The 21157-nt window shown below is 32.9% G+C and overlaps 1 protein-coding gene across 2 annotated transcripts in view; it reads right to left on the bottom strand.

Annotated features, from left to right (window-relative positions):
- Positions 1-540: 540 nt before the first annotated feature.
- Positions 541-21157, bottom strand: part of LOC110995742 (neurogenic protein big brain) — a 67466-nt gene continuing 46849 nt past the window's right edge. Inside the window, exons 3-6 of one of the 2 annotated variants that reach the window (XM_022263041.2) lie at positions 6012-6210; positions 3458-3825; positions 2118-2290; positions 541-1612 (exon numbers count right to left, since the gene is read on the bottom strand). In XM_022263041.2, coding sequence (XP_022118733.2) covers positions 1452-1612; positions 2118-2290; positions 3458-3825; positions 6012-6210 — 901 coding nt within the window. In that variant the 3' untranslated portion in view covers positions 541-1451. The remainder of the gene's footprint in view (positions 1613-2117; positions 2291-3457; positions 3826-6011; positions 6211-21157) is intronic. The other variant, XM_022263042.2, reaches the window with a different exon arrangement.

Below are 21157 nucleotides of genomic sequence, written 5' to 3'. Positions count from 1 at the left end.
TTACAATGATTTAGTTTCGTGACTAAAAACTTTGATAACATATGCTTACAAGTTTGTATAATCTAATTCGTTGTACTAATTATAAAGACATAATTTAATTCTAACTTTAGAATATGGTAACTTTATGTTGGAAATACTTAAAGTCTTTGAATTAAACACAAATGTTAGGTTAGGCAAAATTCAAAGTATCAGCTGTCTCTTTTCATCACAGTATTAACGCAATGGGACGGAAAGAGACTAATACTTAAGTCGATAAGACTAATTTAGTTTTTGAAGTTTTACTTCATTTGGCACGTTAGGGAAAATGATGAGAGTAAATTTTTACGATGCACTCGCATACCGTCACAAAAGAACCGACACCCTGAAGTTAGCTATAGCTACTGACTGTAGTTGACTATGGTTGCCTGGAAGATATCGCTCGAAAGCGATAAGGCCGTCGGTTGCCCTCCTTTTCATTTAATTATGTTCAATATTTATATATTATAATGTAACGAAGTGTTAATAAATAAATATAGTGAACATTTCCATATTTTACATTGTTAGTGTCGTTTTTACTACAAACTATTTTTATCTTGTTACGCCATAGGATTATAACTTCAATAACTAAATCAGTGTTATCGGCTAAAGCATTAGTCTCTTTCCGAAAAGACTTACCCTGAAAATACTCAAATTAAATGGTAAAAATATTAACTAAACTCTAAGAAGGTTTATGGCACCTTATTTAAAAACACGTTTGTAATATTAAAATATGAAATCTATTTCAATATTAACAACCTTTTTCATATGTACATAGGCATATTATAAAGTTCAGAAAATTAGCTTACCATTCATATATATTAAAGACTGTGATGACTTCCGTATTAGATCCGTATAGGATTTGACGTTTAGACATGCAGGAGTCACTGTTAGAGCTGTCACTCTTAGAGCCGTCACTCTTAGAGCCGTCACTCTTAGAGCCGTCACTCTTAGAGCTGTCACTCTTAGAACTGTCACTCTTAGAACTGTCACCCATGTGATTCAAAAGACCAAGACGTTCACAGACCGCAATGATAAAACGGTTTTCAATAATCCTTTGTTTGTTAGACCAAAATTTAATTCACATACAATAAATGGACTTACCATCTAATATTTACAATATGCTTTAAATAATAAAAATACTGATATTGTTTTCGAGTTGAATTGTAAGAATATTCAGATATATTATTTTGGATAGGGATATTACGATATGTAATATGGCAATTGTTTCTTGCACATTTAATCAGAAATTATTGTTATACCTAAACTTTATACATGGGATGTTCTAGCCTCAACAAAATAGGGTAATCGTCCTTCGTTCTATTCATAATACCTTCACCCAAAGTCGCACTATGCATGGTCACCATCAAAGTCAGAGCACATATCGTACACTAAACGTCAAACAGCAGCGCAATATTGTGCTGCGAAGCGCGCCGCTAGTAATGGTCCGGATGAAGAGGCGCCCTAAAAGTACGGGCGTGGGGCAAAGCGGGCTGTTGGGGGCCATAGCTACCATAAGCGCTGTCTTCAGACGAGAGAGGACCCCGCCTTGTGCCAGCACTGTATACTGATTCCCGACGTTCTTGTACAGCTGCACCTAAATATGGAATCTCATGAGTCGCTGTTGTTTAAAGTTCCCATGTGGACATTTCTACGCCTATAGTAATTTATTTATTATATAGTCTTGTGGCTTCAGCATACGACTCTCATCCCTAAGATCGTAGGTTCGATCCTCGGCTGTGCACCAATGGACTTTCTATGTGCACATTTAACACTCGCTCGTACAGTGAAGGAAAACATCGTGAGGAAATTGGTACAAAAAATTGGCTATTAGATTGATCATGATCATGAAACAGATACAGAAACCTGAGGCCCAGACCTAAAAAGGTTGTAGCGCCCCTGACTATTTATTACTATTATTGTCTTTGTCCTAAAACAAATACTACTTGAAATGACTCTATGTTATATACAGTATGAAAAAAAAAACATTTCGTTTTCGTAGTAAATTAAATATAAAAAAAATAATATTTTAATAGTTCTTCTATCAAGAATTCCTCTGAAGGAAGAGAATGATGTGAATCGTGTCATAATGACGATCATACCTGCTGGCCCAGGTCGTACATTAACATTGGTGCCATAAGGCGGGTCACGTTGAGCGTTGTGCACATTCTGGTTCATTGTGACAGTATGAGTTGGAGGCCGTAAAAGCAAAGATTGGGCCGCAACCAGCGATCCAGCTGCTGCAGAACTGGTTTTACTGTATACAGACTGAGACCTGGAATTGTAAAATCAGATATTATAGAGATCAGATATAGATAGAAGTATCTATATTTGCTGTATTTTGCGATTTCTATCAGATATTAGAGATAAAAATCACACATTTAAGCATCAAACTAATTGCGGCATATGCAAGTAATAAGTGTGGTAATACCAATCTATACATTTATGCAAAAAAATATATGATGTTCGCCATCTGCAGTACAATGTTAGTGGAATATTCATAGAAATGTCATGAGAGTATTTATTCTATACCAATATAACATGCCTACAAAAGCACACATAACATGCAAGCTCAAAGAATAAAAAGCTAAGTGGCTGAAAATCTAAATTCACTGGAAATTTTCTAAATCCTAAAATTTTAATATCCGTATCGTAACCACGCAAAATTATCAATATTGGAAGAAATGTTAATATTTTTTATAACACTAAGAACAACATCTAATTATTTTACAAAGACGTTATACCAATTGCACATATAGGTAGGTAATTTACTGTCGTTAAATTCTTTATCAATTCCTCCCCCGTATGCAACAAGACAATTGTTCCATGTGCCTCTTACGGACGCGAATTAAAAAAAAATATCTGCGTAATCCGCCAATGTTTCGAGTTGTAGCTAACTAAAATCGAATTTATGAATATGTATACATTTTCCACCTTACCAAAGAGGGTTTAGGGAAGTCTCTAGGAAGCGGAAAGAATTCTAATTTATTTAGCAGTAGTAACAATTTCTTATGTCTTTAAAATATTAAGTTGTAGTTTGAAGTATTTCAGTTTATTTGGGACACTTAATTGACTTATGTTTTCTATTTCTTATATTTTTTTTCACAATGTAAACTGTTTAGCTTTGTAAATAAGACAATAGAACACTTAGTGTGTTTACTTAATTAAAATATCAATATTTGTAGCTGTAAGATGACGTATACATAATAAAATACTACCTACTACTGACTACTGTCTCCTTCCGAAAACGAGATCTATTCACTACGCGATCAAATATTTAATTTGTCAATTTAAATGTTTATACTACTACCTAAATTACGTACGATTTACATATCAAATATTGAAGGACTGGCTACAAAAGTTCCCTCCTACCTACACTACCTATTTCAACGTTCAAGCAAAAAAATATACGTAACCGCCACCAGACGACATCAATAGTTACATTTTACATGAGGATCCATCAGACCTGTGTAGAGTGTGCCTTGCAGGAGGTGGTGACCGGCAGTAAAGAGACTTGGAGCCAGAGTACAGAGGCTCAGTGGTATCCGGTCGTGGTGTTGCTGAGCAGTATGTGGACGCGTGTCTGTAATGATGGTGCGAAGGGAACGCTGGCTTGTCCAGCTCATCTAGATCCCTCGGTGATGACGCCCTCGAGTTGGAGTTTGCCCGTGGTTTCCTGGATGCCCACTCGTGGAGAAGGGCACTGGCGATCCCCCCACCTAGACCACCGACCCAGCACACCCAATGACTGTCCCAACGTGATAAAACGAAGGAAGGGCCGAGGGATCTGGCTGGGTTCAGGGATGGCATCTGAAATTATACAGGAGAATAATATGAAGAGGTTTTATTCGTTAGAAATTTAAAAAATTGTTTAATAAATCAGAACCAACATTGGGTTTCGTAAGCCTCTTCACAGGTGTTTTACTTTTAATCCTGCCACTAATATCGACTCTTTTCCGCACTCCTCTGCTGCTTCATTTAAAAATAAGTTAAAACTATTAATGTCCTAAGCCTTGTATTTTTATTTATTGTAGATACTAGTTTGTTTATCGTTCTCTTAATTTATAAATTTTGTGCTGTCATATTTTGTTGTCGCCTTTGTTTTCAATTATTTAGATAATGTATCTGTTTAGTTTCCTTAATAAATAAATACATATTTAGTATTGAATAAATTATCGATTTTTGATGAAAATATTGTGAGATATTTTATGCTACTCCACTCGGTGCTCGTACTCTTTGCATATGTCTACGATAGGCAATCTTGATAGTAGCAGGCATTTACCTGACGAATGTTTACGGCTTTTAAGCGAAAAAGCCCTCGACAGGGCAAAACGTGTCACATTAACAGGCAACAATGGAAGGAGCTTGTTGTCAGTACAAAATTCAAGAGCTACGTGATTGAACAATAGTCGAAGGCACAATGCCCAAAGAGGCATGCGATTTACGCCCTTATGACTCTAATATTAAGTGCCGTAATGAAATATGTCCTAGATGGGGCGATTTACGCAATTTTTTCACCTTTATTCGGAGCGGAAACTTTAAAAAAAACTATCTCCATTGAAAGGGCCGCAATTACAATACACAATGCCTACCTGCGGCAGAGTGTATTCAAACCTCATTCCAGGTCGCAAGTTCCATATTCCAAATAAAATATTTAGAGTAAATTGCGGTTATTAACGTCAATGCTAATAAAGTATAATATATTTTAAACACGTATATCATACTTCGGGTAACAAGCATTTTTAAGTATAAACTAATTTATGCAAATTATAGAATTCGTTCCATTTATCAAGTAGGTTTTGGATTAAGTATGAAAGTATTTTATGTTTTCGATTTTCACCTATTTAGTTAGAATTGAATATATAATAAAAAAATATCCTATAGAAATATGTAGTAGCCAATTTCGAATACGCCTGCGACGTTTTTTGGTAGAAAGACGGAGGTGTAATAACAGCGTATATACAATATTATTTTTTTTCTCCTGTAAGTGACATGTATGTTTTTCGTGGGAATACAATTCGTTAAAACTAATATAGATTTAACATCTTTAAAATAAATAAAGCTTCCTTGTCTTCAACTTTAAGAATATATCTTAGAAGGTAATTTATTAGTATCGTCCATTGTTATGTTGCGATATCGAAGAGTTTTGTTCGAGTATATGTGAAAACATCTGCCCGTACAAAAAGCCGTATTATGTCCCAATAAAAGGAAGCCCATTGAAAATTCTTCAATGAAACGTCGCCAGTGGTCTATTCAGACTAAATTTGAGTGTTGAGACCATTTTGTTTTTCTAACAAGGAAGTATCTATAGAATGATATACGCAAAGAATCTTCGAAAAATTAGATTGAAGTTAACATTTTAGTGACCTTCAGATCCTGCAAAACCAAAATGATTTGTAATTCAGCAGGAGTTCAGCTCAGGAAGTTTATTTATGTTTCTAGTTTTATTTTTTTTTTATTTGCCCAGGTTTTGAATACAAAATGAAATACAAAGTTTTGTAATTTGGCTCCTAATTTTAAAGGCTCTAGTCAATTTCAATTCCTCCAATTCTAATCACTATAAACAATTTTTTAAACACCAATTAAAATTCCTGGGTGTCCTTATTCAGTTCGAATAAAGATACTATTCCTATCATATGAGGCTTTTTCACCGATTTTTTAATAGACGCAGTTGGCAAAGCTTATCAATCACTTGCTTTATCCCGAGAATATCAATAGATATTCAGTTCCTCTCGACATTTCACAGCTGTCTAGTTTCAAATTACGGTGTCTATAATTATAGACTACAAAGCGGAGTTTATCGCTGCAGATTAAGGTTTAACTACCTAGTACCAATTAGAAAGAGTTTCATACATTGGTTTAAGGTATAAAAGACCACTCATTAAAGTTTATTTATGTATTTATTTATTTATTTATAGTTACTGTTTAATCAAAAGTCAACAATCATTGCCCCGAATTATGGTGTAAATACAAGACTTTTGAATTTTTATACTCACAGAGACAAAGCTTGCAGCACAATAAGCAGCTCCGAGTAACACAGGTGCAGAGCCAGTCCACCTTCGCTCCATGGCCGCGAAGTATGCAGCAGCCACCAAGCCTGACAGCAAGAGTTCAGCACCAAGTCGCTCCCATGCCGCTCCTCCGCCAGCTGGCAATGACGCTGATAAACCACCAGCGTAACCTGGTACGCTAACCCTGGAAAAAATATGTATTAGCTTATCATTGTACATCTGCAAGACAATTAGACCTGTAAGTGTCCATATCAGAGAAAATGCACTCGATATGTTTTGTAAAACCCTTAAGGGGGCGTCCATAAATTAAATCTCATCTAATCTTACGTTGGAGAGGGGGGTCTCGGCAAATATCACGCAATTTTTTTTTCTGATTGAAACAAAAAAAAAAACTATTTTGGTCCATTTAATCCAGATTGTACATGCTTAAGATTTAATCTTAAGCATAATCGTAATACGATGAAAATCACTAGTCGTAAATGAAAGCACGAAGCAAATTTGTTTTTTTCTTTTTACAATAACAATCCAACGCGTTTACGTAAGAAACTCACATTTTGAAAAATCTCACGTGAGATTGGGGAATGGGGGAGGGGGTTGAATAAAATCTCACGACTTCTCACCAGGAGGGGAGGGAGGGGCAGGAAATTAAAAAAAAACACCTCACGTAATTTATGGACGCCCCCTAATGAAATTATAATTTAATATAATTAAAATTTACTGAATATTTATTCGATCTTAATTTTTGTATTTCATTCATTGAATTGGTTTGGAACAACCAAAAAGGTCTCTTTAAATTGATTAGGAAATTCTTAATTTAAAAAATGCAAAAATTTCTATTTGATTCGTTAAAGCATTCATCGATGTGATAATATGATTACATTAAAAAAAAACCAAAGCTTTACATGTCTTTTGACTTTATAACATGCCTAGTCTACTCAATTTGACTCTTGCTGACTTAAAAGAATTTCATACCTGTGTTATCAATATAAAACACAAAACTAAAAGTTTTTGTTTTCAACCACACTACCAAATTCACGGAAAACCGCGCGAGCAAAATAATAAAAAATATTCCCTTGAACTTCTATCTACTGTTTTTTTTAAACAGTTTCTACTGTTTTAAAAAAAAAACAGCAAAACGTCGCAAAACATGTTGATCATAATATACCTTTTTAATTCAGGCCTAGTGACAGTGTATTCATGAATTGAATCTGGAGCGAAACCGTATAATAAATTAGATTAAGTCCTTAGCGTTAATACGTGACCTTTTTAAGGCACTCACTGTTCATTTGTAACGTTACGCTTTATTTAACACGAAATTAAATTAATACCGACAAACCTTACTCCAGGTTTACCTACAACATACATTCCAAAGCAATGTTAGTTATATATGTATAGTTAATGTATTGACTTGAGTAAACACATTTAAATGTATGGCTTTTAAAAAACTAACTACTGACGTCAGGGGCGGATACTTAAGAACTTTTAGGGCTGCAGACCAGGGCCCCAAGTCTTCACTGAAAACAATCAGCAATATTTCGAATAAAAAAAAAACAATCATTAGCTTGGTATCCCTGAGATATATCAACCCATGTGCGATGCGCATGTGCGCTTTCGGTCGATGCATTATTTTGCGTGTGCGTTTTACTGAATTCACTTGGTCTATATTAATCATGTCTCCTTTAGAAACGCGTAAAATATCTTAAAACTTATAGAACAACATACATCAGTCAATATCATTACAAAATTTAGGATACAATTTATATCTATATTATGTTTTCCAATACACAACTAAATCAGTTTCATTTCACAATGTATGCTACATTTATTTCTTACAACGTACAAGTACAAGGTTAAAACATAAGTGTCAAATTTAAGAAGCTAATTCAATATATACATTGTAAGTGTCATTCACCGTTTCGCATTGTTGTTAACAAGCATGGAGTTTGATTTTACTTGGACTGTCTCCAAACAGTAAACGAAGTGCTTCGGAATTTTGTTCAGTACTCGTAAACCGTTTCAGGATTTACAACAAATTGATATGAGAAAGTTTCGACAGTTTACCTTTTGTTGGACACACGAGAAGTTTATAGTAGATTATATGTTCTCTTATATCTAAGGTTGCTACAATTTAGGAACGATTTAAGTATGTACTAAATGGCATTAAGTTCCAATGACTCAGTACGAACGGTAGTATTTTCAACAGTTGAAATATGAAATTTACATTAAATCCTCTTTTTTTGTTTATTAATAGCTATAAAGATACTTGTCTTTCGGTCGTGTTAGACTCATATAATCATACATAATACATTTAAGATTCATTCATTTATAAAAGATGCCTAAATCGAGTGACTATGTTATGCATCATAACTTAATAAAAAGTATTACTAACATTTTTTAAGTGAAACTTCTTTAGGCGCTTGAGGCTAATTCTTTTACGGATGAAACGTCACGAAGATCTGCAGCGTTTGTGTCGAAGAAAAGGGAGAGAGCGATTGAAACCGATGGAGAGAGAGAGAGTGAGAAAGGAAGATCGAGCACGCTACATTAGCTACACGGTGTTGGTTGATGTCTTTGTTTAGTAGTTACATATTAGATTTTTTTTCGTAATAATACATATTTACATACAATTCAAAACAAATAACATAATACTTAAAAATATATCTAATAACTAACCTTAAAATTTAATTATTAAAAAATATTATTAAAAGGAGTCCCTTTAGGCAAGGTTCCGAAGATATTGGCAGCGTTCTCCCTTTGAATAGCTAGACAAGAACATAGGAAAAATTAGAAAATTAAATTGCTATGTAAAATTAGAATTTTACATAGCAATTCTGTTGTATAACGTGTAGTGCAGTATGCGTTTTTATTTATTTATATTATCATTAGCACGTATACAGAGTGATTCATATAGATATACAAATACATGAAAAAATAAATATATGTTTTTGAATTTGAAGACAGAGTGTAGGCCGAGAGAAAAAGCCGGCGAAAAATACTACAATAAGAATTGGAACGCCTTTTTCTTGAAGGACCGTAATTCGAATTGGTTCAGAATTACATTACAGCGTTATATATAATATATTAATAAAATAAATAAAAATAAAATCATTTATTTCAGACCAATTAATAAGTCCATATGTTGTTAGTATAGTAAAACTTATAACTATTTTAGTAACTATTGATTATATAGTATAGTATATATTGACTGACGTTATTTATTGTCTGTGGGTGAATGTCCCTTATCTATAATCTGATCTGACCCTGTTCTGAAGTCTTGAATATCTTGCCTATTAATAAACATATTGGGCTACGCAAATGAAAGGCATAATATCGGTTTTTATTTTCTATTTATGGTACAAGTTTGGTATACCTTATAATATACATATATACCTGTTGCTATTGTGCGATAGTATGTTCCTATAACGGGGAACATGAGACAAACATTTCCGTTTCGTTAATAGACAAGTTAGGAGCTGAAATTGTCTTTGAACCCAGTGCCACGAAGGCAGTCTATATATAATAAACTATGTAGAATACAAAAAGCAAGAGATGTACTCTATTTTCAGAAAGACATGTAGAATACATTGATAAAAATTTAACAAGAAATTTTGAAAGGTCTTTGTCAAAATAAAAAATCAAGTAAACATAAAACCCTTTTTAGCAGGTGGGTGATTCTCATGTTCTTCGACCTAATTAGCTTTATCAAAATATAAAAAGAAATTTGATGCGCAGGTCCTCAAACCATAAAATATGGTAAAAAGTTTTTATGTTAAGCGTAATGAGAGAACTCATTAGCGCAATTACATACTAAATTCTCTGACGATCGTGATATAAACGCAAAGTACCCACACTATTAGTACTAAGCTCTGAACAAAAAAATATTTTTACTTCATAGTGTTGAGACACGAATTTTGCACAAAAGAAAACTAACGAATAATATTGCTTATAAAAAATATTAAAGAATAATATTGCTTAGTGAAAAAACATTTCAAATGTCATGTATTCGAATGCCGACACACCCATACCAAACAAATACCATTTTATGTGTGAGTAAACCGGAAACAGAAGCCAAATTATTTGCACACAGACACAAATTAAACGTTAAAATGTAGAAATTCTTATTTCAAAATTCGAAGTATGCAACGACAACAGTTTGCAAAATAAATACGACGTTACTTCGCTGCGCTAAAAGACTGAATAGCACCACATCGAATGTATATGTATAAGAAATACGAAAAATATAGATTTAGTGCCAAAAATTATAAAAAAGGATGTTCTAAAATAGATATTGTTTTATATATATATCATTACATTTGATTCTGTACAATGAATAAATGAAATTAATATTTAATTTATTTCTTACATTTTGCGTAGGAGCGAATTGTACAAAAATCAAAAATTGAATTTTATGCTATGTGTACTACTGGCACAAGTCTTCAAAAAGGCTAATAAAAATAAATAATTCGAACACGTTGCGTACACAAAGTTAGAACGTGACATATTAAACTTATTACGGTAATACAAATAAGAGAGATATAAAAAGGTTTTTTCTTCGTAATTTGTCGTCTCCAAGTTACGACCTACCCTTGAGGAGCTTATATAGAAAGTTCTTTAATACCGCTAAATAAATCCAGTTATTTTTATGCCGGTAAGCAAAATAATAATATATGTACAACGTTATTTTTATTCTAGCCGTCGAAGCCTCAAGTCGAACCAATTCGAATTAGCTTCCTTTTTGAAAAGAGCGTACCAATTCTTGAAAGGCCAGCAACGCACTTGCGAGATTTCTTACAGTGTGAGTGTCCATGGGCAGCGGTATCGTTTCCGTTTGCATCCTATTACATGAAAAACAAAACAAAATGTTCAGTTAATAATAAACCAACATTTTCTATCTTATCCTATAACTAAAACTATAGTATTTGTATTGTAGGACTATTTTAGTGTTATGTATAATTTATCACTTCAAGTACTTATAATCATTACTTATGAATGATTCATTAGATTGTCAGATGGAAGAGACTAGGGAATTACGTAAAAAAGTTTTTCTTTCTTCATAATACATATCGTATTTAGCTTAGTGTGTACCAATTCGGCTTAATAATAGCCGCATTTATGTTTTAGTTACTAAAACATTCTGGTCAGTCTATTTAAATAGCATTTGTCGTATGCATGACCCAAAGTTTATAGCTTTAATCTTCTAAGCTAAACAATGAGATGGCGGCGTCATTTTGGTAGCAACCGCGCTGTTTCAAAATGTTTCCTTTGTAGAATGAGCTCGCTATCAGATTAATGTTTAGTACAATTTTATGTTTCTTGTACTAAAGTATTTTAGAATAATTTTATGCTTAAACTCCTAAGTATTATGACGTCCCTTATATCATAGACAATAAAAAAATAAAACCAATTATCGTGAATTGTATAAATCTTTATATGAAAAAAATACTACTGTGAATAATATGACGTGATATGTAATTTGGAACGGGTTAAAATTTCTGTTTGAAATAAGCTCGTGTAAGAAAATTTGTCGTCAGACAGAAGTGACATTTTTGAGTACTTACATACATGTTCAAATTACACACAATTAAAGATCATTTACAGTAGTTTTTGGTTTCATATAAAGATTTATAAAATTCACGATAACTGATTTTATTAACTTTCCCTGAGGCAGTGTACATAATTTTTTAAATTAAAATTAAGAATGAAAAAGTGCAATAATATAATTTGTTTTGTAAGTATTAAATAGAAATTTCTAGTTCATGGATATGATTTATATTGATTTTAAAACGTTTTCAAAGTCACCAAGTATAGAAAATTATCTGATAAGTGTACAAAAATAAATTAACAAATAAGTATACATTGTTAAAGATGAATTTGGAAAATAGTGAGTTACATAAAATAATAAAACTTAATAACATAATTATAATACTTTTGGTCACACAAAGACTGGGCATTTTATTATCCACTTAAATAATATAATTTCCATTTTATATAGTTCGAACTCTATTGGATTGACAATTCAATCAAGTACTGTGAATTCATGAACAAGTTCTTCGAATAACAATACGTTATTGCAAAAATAAATATTATAGAAAATCTTTAAACCTTCCATTCTTTATAATAACAGCTACTGGAATGATATTAAGAAACTATAATAATTAACGTGAAACATCAATAACATCTAGGTCTGTTCATATATTTTTAATTTATCTACATATATACATATATATATTATATTATTATTATTAGTTGTGGAACGAAGGACATTGAGCTAGGGATGGATTATATCACTCTACACTTCGGCAATACTATCTTATACTTGGATAAAGACTTTTCTTGCAAAAACCACGAGTTAAATAGTTTGTTGTCATGTGACCTAAATAAAAATGTTGTTCTAAAGCAAAAGTGCTTTAACGACACAATTTTTGTAGAGCCCAATCTTTGTATCTCTAATCTACACACTTAGACAAATTCGGCAGTGGTTATTATTAAATATTCAATTTATTTATTTATTTATCACTACATTTTTCTATCTTAACAGTAATTACTAATACGATAGAATTCCAAAATCCCACACCAACTATTCTAGATAAAAACATTAAAAAATTAAACTTATATTCCTAAATCTATCTATCCATAACTAACAATATAGCTAGCAACTCTTGTGAACTTAGCCAGAAAAGCTTTATTAAAATATCTACAATAACATTTGAATACACTAACCAAATAAATTCCTTTACTTTGAAAAATTTAATTTAAAAATCACGTACAAACCCTTGATATTTAACAAAAATGACTCATAGATTTTTATTCTATACATTGATATCAATTTCTATTGTTTGATTTTAATATTCAAATAACTTCTAATAAAGAAATTTATGTAAATACAATTCTCGTGTCACAGTCTTTGTAACCAAACTCCGAAAAACTCGACCAAGTTTAAGAATTTTTTTGAGTATTTATCTGTGAATAGGTCGGAATATTTATACGCCTTGGTGATAATGTTGGCTCATTCAAATTTATTTTCTATTATATAGATTAAAAAATCATACAGCCTTTAATTTTCACCCTTCTACGACTCCACCATTTTAATAACGATATTAGTACTGTAATACTCATCTCCCCATGATTGTCGGATTATAAATCGATGACTAGAAATAATCTTAATGGGACAGCGCGCAAGACAGAGTTCGTACAAATATCAATTAAGTGGATGTTAATTATATTTGACATTGATGGTTTATCCAATGAATTTAAGCCCTATTAAACCGTTCCGTAATGCCTACAGCCTATAACTCCTAGCTTTCCAATAACCTTATTGATGATGATTGAACTGACCATCTAATCAATTGTCTACACAATGGGAGCTGTGCAACATCTGCTAGGTTAGTGACCTGGAAATCGATTTTAGTCTTAATAAAGCTGGCACAAAGGTCAAAAGGCTGTGTCAAATGACACCGAGCTTATATGATAAATCTCTGTTAGTTTATTTTTATATTTTCTTTGGAATATAGCCCGGATACGGATATAAGTTTTTAAAAATTTACATAAATTGAATTAAAATTCCTCTCAAAAATCGTCGATGGATTACTACTACTTATACTTTTATTAAAATTACATAATTAAAAGGCTAAGTGTTAAGTGACTTTTCTTGAAGGACCCCAAGTCGAATTGGTTCGTTGATTCTAGGTTAGATGTTTCATTATTAACAGTTGTCTGCACAATAAACACCGTCCTTTGATCGAAAATTATTGTAATACTAAACATTTTCCTTTAAACAGTGAACTTTAAATTTGTAATATAAATATGTTTTCTTCATTTATATTTTTATAATCTCGGAAGCTGATACGTAAAATGTACTAGTTAAAGCTTTAGATTAGACTTATTAGATACTAGATTATTTATTAGTGACTGGAACCTGTAAAATTTTTGGCTTAAACAATTGAAATTAATAATTTGTTTCTATGCGAACACGCAAAGTTAAGTTTTTATTGCGTCAATTGTCATTACGAGGTATTTAGAAATCTGCTACGTAATTTTTGATTTGTGTGCATTTGTGTCACGTGACTAATGTATAAAAATCAATATTTTTTTAGAAGTAATCTAACTCCTTAACGCTTTTTCATTTTCAACTTTTTTCTTTTGTTTTATATAAATTACTCTCAATATTTCATAATACATTGGTATATTATAATAAAGTACAGTCTAATGAATCATAAAATATTATACTACTATCTGCATGTTTTGAGACTTATCAAAATAAATATTCTTAAGCACTTGAGTTCATTTACAAAATTATGATGATTAAACAACTATATTATAGCAACTGTATCTTAATTTAAAAAGAAATTCTCCATAATTGCTTATCATTAAAAAAAATCAAACACACCACTACACGCAATACTCGTCGAGCGAGTTTGCTTATCTTGCCGAAGCCGCAAATTATTTGAAGAAGTCTATTATGTACGAGGGTGTTCAATTATTAAATCAATTACAGTCTAAAATTCGTATATTAGCGCACTTAACCAATTCAAAAGGGCATTAAAGATACATATCAGAATGAGCCTAGTAGACTAAAATTGGGACGGCTGATGGCAAAGTGAAATACACGAACGAGATACTCTGTACACATTAAGTTTCTCATGTAAATAAAATACAATTTTTTGTGATGAGAAATCAAGTTATGAAAAACATTAATTTAATTTTTCTTATGTTATTTTGAAAACTTACGAATTTTCTTACTATAAATAAATTATTTAGAGGGTTTCGCTACGTAAAATCAACAATGCGTAAATTTTGCTGTGTTACAGTCATCGCATGAAGTTGCCTCGAAATTAGCTAGTTGGACTATATTTATATAATTATAGTAAAATGAAGGACATTTTCGTAGTTAGTTCTACCCCCTTTTTTGTAATTCGCACTCATAAAGTATCAATAGGGTATAAAGAGTCATATTTCTACGTCAGCAGTAACAGACTGATTCTGGTCTATGGTACCACGTACAACATTGGCCTGCGCCGTCGCATATATATGTAAGTCATATAATCCATGTTCTTGGAGCAGTATTAGCCTAGTGGCTTCAGCGTGCGACTCTCATACCTGAGATCGTAGGTTCGATCCCCGGCTGTGCACCAATGGACTTTCTTTGTTTGTGCGCATGTAACATTTGCTCGAACGGTGAAGGAAAACATCGTGAAGAAACCGACATATCTTATACCCAAAAAAAGTCGACGACGTGTGTCAGGCACTGGCGGCTGATCACCTACTTGCCAATTAGAATTAAAAAAAAGGAGCATTAAAGAGGTTGTAACGCCAGTGTTATTTTTTTCTTGGAGAACACTTGGGTTGCTCAGCAGCCCCAGCAAGACTTTAATTCACCATTAAGCCACAGAGATATACAGTTTGACAAAAAACATCACATCAAATATTTAAATGATATACAGCGACGGTTAAAATGAATTACTTGACTTTAGTCCCCAGGTCCTATGTGCCCCAGAGGACTAACCTTCCTGATCGGTCCCAGGTTAATTAACCGTCGTTTGTACGGTACTCATAAACATTTAACTAAAATGCTGTTGATATAAGATTAAGTAGTAGAAATCGGTATTCATGTGAATCAACTAGTGACTATATTTGGCTTCTAATAACCACAGAGCCTTCTGTGTTTACCCACTGAGTATCCTGTCTTTCGTAAATTATGAAGGTCGACTCTATTAGTATTTGATAAACATTCAGTCATATTTAGAGGCGTTTATTAAACTGTAGCTTAATGAGCAAATATCTTTGCATGATGTATGGAAATTACACAGCGTTCAAGATAAGGTTCTGAATTGTATGAATTGCAATAAGTCGCGTTTGGACTTCTTTTGCCTTGTATTAGTGATTTTAAAAAGATCCACATAAAAGCTAAGATTAATGTAATAGTAATTTAGTCAAAATCAAAATTTATTTATTCAGTTTAGATGCGACTTAAGGCATGCTTATGAATGTCAAAAACGTTTACAAAATTCGCGAAAGAGCAAAACTACGCCATCCGTTTGCAAGACTACCAGGAGGTCTTGTTCTGAGAGAACGGGCAAGAAACTCAGCAAGTTTTATCCTCCCTTTACATACAATAATTCAAAAGAAAATGTCATAAACCACAACGTCATTTAAGTTACATAAGTAAAAATAAAATAAAATTTGTTCTGTGATTTACCACATTCACCATTACATTACATTCATACTAGTAGTACTAGTCATATTACTAGTTACATAATGTTAAGTATTTGAGGTTTAAAGTACTAGTTATTATATACATGGCCGAATTTCAGCCCTGAGGTCTTAGTTCGATCCTCGGCTGTGCATCAATGGATACTGTACACATTTAACATTCGTTCATACAGTGAAGGAAAACATCGTCAAACCGCCGTGAATCCAACAAAATTTCAACGGCGTGTGTCAGGCACAGGACCCAGGACAGACACCTCATTGCCTAATAGATTGACAACTGATCATAAAGCAGATACAGAAATGAGGTCTTAAAAGTGTCGCTCAACTGATTTATTTTTACTTTTTTATGCTCCTATTCATTTCGATTTCCCCATTTTTCATCTGATGGTGACTACAAAGGTATTAATGGTCCATTGACTGATTTAAACGTAGCAAATATAAAAATATTTTCCCGTTTTATCCGTTAACCAACCGTTGATTGAACATTTAGGGTTGCTAAAGCACATTTATTATAATTAAAATTACCATCTTTATTAATATATAATAAATAATTACCAACACCAGAACGATTGGATTGGATTACGATTGGAATCTCTTCTCTATGGCCCATTCTTTCCAAATTGACTTGGCTAGTCAAGCTTTCTCGGCAACTCTTCCACAGTTGCTCGTTAAACATCCATTAAAATGCCCAAAGAGTTATTTCATGTAATTATTGTGTTTAAATGTTTGTTTTCTTTTTAAAATCTATTTCATCTAATACATTTACTCAAGTTAGCGATGTAATTGTTCTTAACATAAAATAATACCAACCAGTGCAACTCGCTTGATGCTTATATATTCAGAGTCCTCTATATTTTTTAATGCTCAAAGACAACCCTATATGTTAGCGTATTCAATTATATTTCTCATCAATGATAAAAGAGCATTCGTGAAGTATTATCGCTTACTTTGTTTTGGCGGTCACAGGAAATGAGGCGCTTTTTTGTGCTGATTTTGCGCTTTTTGTGTCCATCTTTACAACCACAGGTAGCACACATGAACGCAGCTTTTCGTATCCATCTAGAGTCTAGACTAACATATTCTAGATCGATGTGAGGCGTTTCAGTAGTACCTTAAAATCTGAAAAGATAAGAATATCTTTTTTCCGGACTGCATATACTTCGCTAGAGAATATGATTTACTTTCGTATCATTTATGTTAAATCTGGGTTTTAACTTGGTTGTTGTTTATTTATTTATTAAAATATACTTCATTTATACTACCATACACTATTTATATTCAGTAAAGCCGCTAATTTTAAATATAACCAAAAATCATTGTGGTTGAAAAAAAATTAATGGATTTTATCTGTTTACGTTCTTGGTTATAATTGGATTAGTTTCAAAAATTAACATAAACCCAATAAGTCTACATAAAAAGCACTAAGAAACTTTTATTAGCGTCTAAGCTTAGTTAACACAAAGTTTCAGTTCGCTCAAAAACTTCAGAGCGAACATTTCAGCCACTTAAGTTTTCTCGTACTCATAAGATAAATTTTCTTCATTTCCTCACGGTGCATAATTCAAAGGCACTTTGCATGTTTACATAAAAACTGAGTTAAAATTTCTAAAGTCTCTCTATCGTGTACATTATAGCAGGAAGTGTGAGACACCTGCTTTTTGGTGTATTCGTTACAACTAATGCGATAGAATTCACATTAACAACTACACCGATAATCCAATTTTTTTATAGAACAGGGGCAAACGGTGGGGTATACCTAGAGTAGGTATAAAGCAAGCTTTCTTCTAATACGTAGCTGGTCAATATAAAAAAAAACAGTGGCTTCAACCTCTTTCGGTCTGGGCCTCAGATTTCTGTATCTGTTACATGATATTTGTTAATGTAAAGGCCGGCAACGCACTCGCGAGCCCTCTAGCATTGAGAATGTCCATGGGCGGCGGCATCACTTGAACACAACAGGTGAACCCTGTGTTTGACCATTAGTATTTGCCCCCTGTTCTATAAAAAAAATCTGATAGGCAAGTAGCTGATCAGCTTTCTGTAGCTGACGCACCTGGACCTTTAGGGGTCTAAGGCAAGCCGGTTTCCTCACAATGTTTTCCTTCCCCGTTCCGATTGTTAGATGCGCACATAGAAAGAAAGTCCATAGGTGCATCGAACCTACGACCACAGAAATGGGTTCGGAGTGAATAACTTTTTTGAATGTATGCTTATTAGTAATTAATCCTCAAAGGATAATACAATTAAAAGATACCGTCAGAGTCGTAAAAAGATTTGTAGGAAAACTCTTTTCCATTGAAATAGCTCAAGGAACCTTTTTAACGTTTCGTTCGCGTTACGTTATGAGCTTAACCATAAAACAGGAAAAAATCCAATTTTACGTTTAAGAATTTTAACAGTACAATGAGCTTAAATTTTGTGTTAAGGGATTTTATTAACGGATTTTACGCGATTATTAAATATGAAAATACATTTTTTGAAATTAAAATGTGTATCATTAATTTTATTTAGGGATTGATAAAAATATCGAGTCCCTTCAATGTCGTTATAACAGATTTTAACTGTATTCCATAATGAAACCAAACTAATCCAGAGATTATAAATTGCTGTTTATAACTTATAAAAATAAATAATAGTGAGCAGTGTTGGCCTAGTGGCTTCAGCATGCGACTCTCATACCTGAGGTCGTAGGTTCGATCCCCAGCCGTGCACCAATGGACTTCCTTTTTATGTGCGCATTTAACATTTGTTCGAAAGGTGAAGGAAAACATCGTGAGGAAACCGACATATCTTAGACCCAAAAAGTCGACGACGTGTGTCAGGCACTGGAGGCTGATCACCTACTTGCCTATTACATTTAAAAATGATCATGAAACAGATTCAGAAATCTGAGGCCAAGACCTAATGAGGTTGTAGAGCCACTGATTTATTTATTTATTAGTAATAAACAGTAATTATTTAATTTTAAATTTCATTCGTGTAAAATACAAGTGATTCTATGCAAAAGATTAAATTAGCATTTTCTGATTTGATTTTGATATCGCGAGTTTCTTTTAAGTGGCTATAGAAAAGTGCTCTTGTATGTAAAACGCACCTGTGCGACCCCTAATCCTTATTAAACAAATTACATATTCTAATATATTCTAATGCCCCTCTGTTGACATAAGCTTTGAGAGATTTATTTTTACAAAACGTTAGTTTTGCGGGAAATGCGATTCAGTTGATACGGGTCATTTGGGGGAGATTTAAGTCCGTTAGATATCTTTATTTGTGTTTTATATTAGATTTTTTAGATATTTGCTAAATTTAGGTTGATCCGAGCTTGGGTTAGATTATGTTTTTTTATAAACCAGGGGCAAACGGCGGGGCATACCTGATATTAGTGATATGATAGTCTCAATGTCTGAGGGTTTGCGAATGCGTTGCCGACCTTTTAAGAATTGGTACGCTCTTTTCTTGAAAGACCCTAAGTCGAATTGGTTCGGAAATACTTCAGTGGGCAGCTGGTTCCACAAAGTGGTGGTGGGCGGCAAAAACTGCCTTGAAAAACGCGCTGTTGTGGAACGGCGGACGTCGAGGGGATACGGGTGGAATTTCGTATTCTGCCTTGACGTCCGATGATGAAACTCAGCTGCAGGTATTAATCCAAACAACTCCTCTAAACATTCTTCATGGTAAATGCGGTAGAAGAAGCAGAGTGACCCCACATCTCTACGCAACGCCAAAGGATCAAGCCTACGGTTCCAGGGATGAGAGTCGCACGCTCAGATAACACTGCTTTAATGCATAATCGATACTTTTCATTAAGATGTTTTATTGAATTATTTTACGCAACCCTTAACTGTTTTTAAGATTAACTGGACATAATTAATGAGTGGTGAAAATCCAATATCAATAACAATAATTGGAACAAATCAGCCCTCGAATATTCATGGGATGGCATCGGCAGATGATTTTGCATAATTTATGCGTAGGGTCAAGTGGGCACAAATGGTACTAGAACTAGGGTGTTTTTTTATACTTTCAATGGTCAGTAAATTGGTGAACATTCACACCTTATGTCGCGATGTTTTTTCAAAGAGAACAATAGAGGTATTAGTGAGACAACGATGACGTGACATATATGTATGTGGGATAGTAGACAATATATAATAATTGCAATAAATTTATACCAAGTTAAATAATACTAATTATTTAAATTATTAATTATATACAGTTCGTAAGGAAGTCTAAGATTGCGTATTTAAACTTTTTTTAAGTATGTACCAACGGTGTTTTGCTTTTATCTGTATACAATACATATTTAATAAAACAAATATTCACATATACAAACTCTTTCGTTGTTAAATTATTATCAACGGTACTCTGTGTTAAGGAAATTACGTAAAGTTGTGTCATCTGTGAATTGTTTTCGGACGACATACAAATTCAAAGCTTACTTAATAAACGAAAAATAAAAAAGCTATCATTAAATTCCCCACAATTTATTAACGAGCGAACAATTACATTTAATTCAACGATTCGTTTTAAAGTACCCCAATATGGCAGCCCTCGGTGTAATAAACCGTTTTTTATCCAGAGATAATGCGCCGTGACATTTGTTAAAAATTATTTACAAAAGGGTATCACTTCTAAATTTGAATTGTGTAATCTGTGGTGAGTGCCACTTGCAGCGTCGGATAAGCGGGTAATTTTAAAGTTTCACACAATTATAACCCCTAATGCGATGGATTTTGATTCCCATTTATTATTATTGAGTGTGGACGATATAAAAATTCGATTAGTGTTTTTGTACATGTTATACGTTTGAGGATGTACACTTGTTGGATTTTCTAGTATATTATATATTTTCTACAATGAAATAAATAAAATTGAGGTTATATTAAATAATATTTTATTTTATTTTAAAAAGCACATCAAAG

This window comes from Pieris rapae, chromosome 20 (genome assembly GCF_905147795.1).
Source record: "Pieris rapae chromosome 20, ilPieRapa1.1, whole genome shotgun sequence".
NCBI lineage: Eukaryota > Metazoa > Arthropoda > Insecta > Lepidoptera > Pieridae > Pieris > Pieris rapae.
This window is presented reverse-complemented; position numbering and strand designations above follow the sequence as displayed.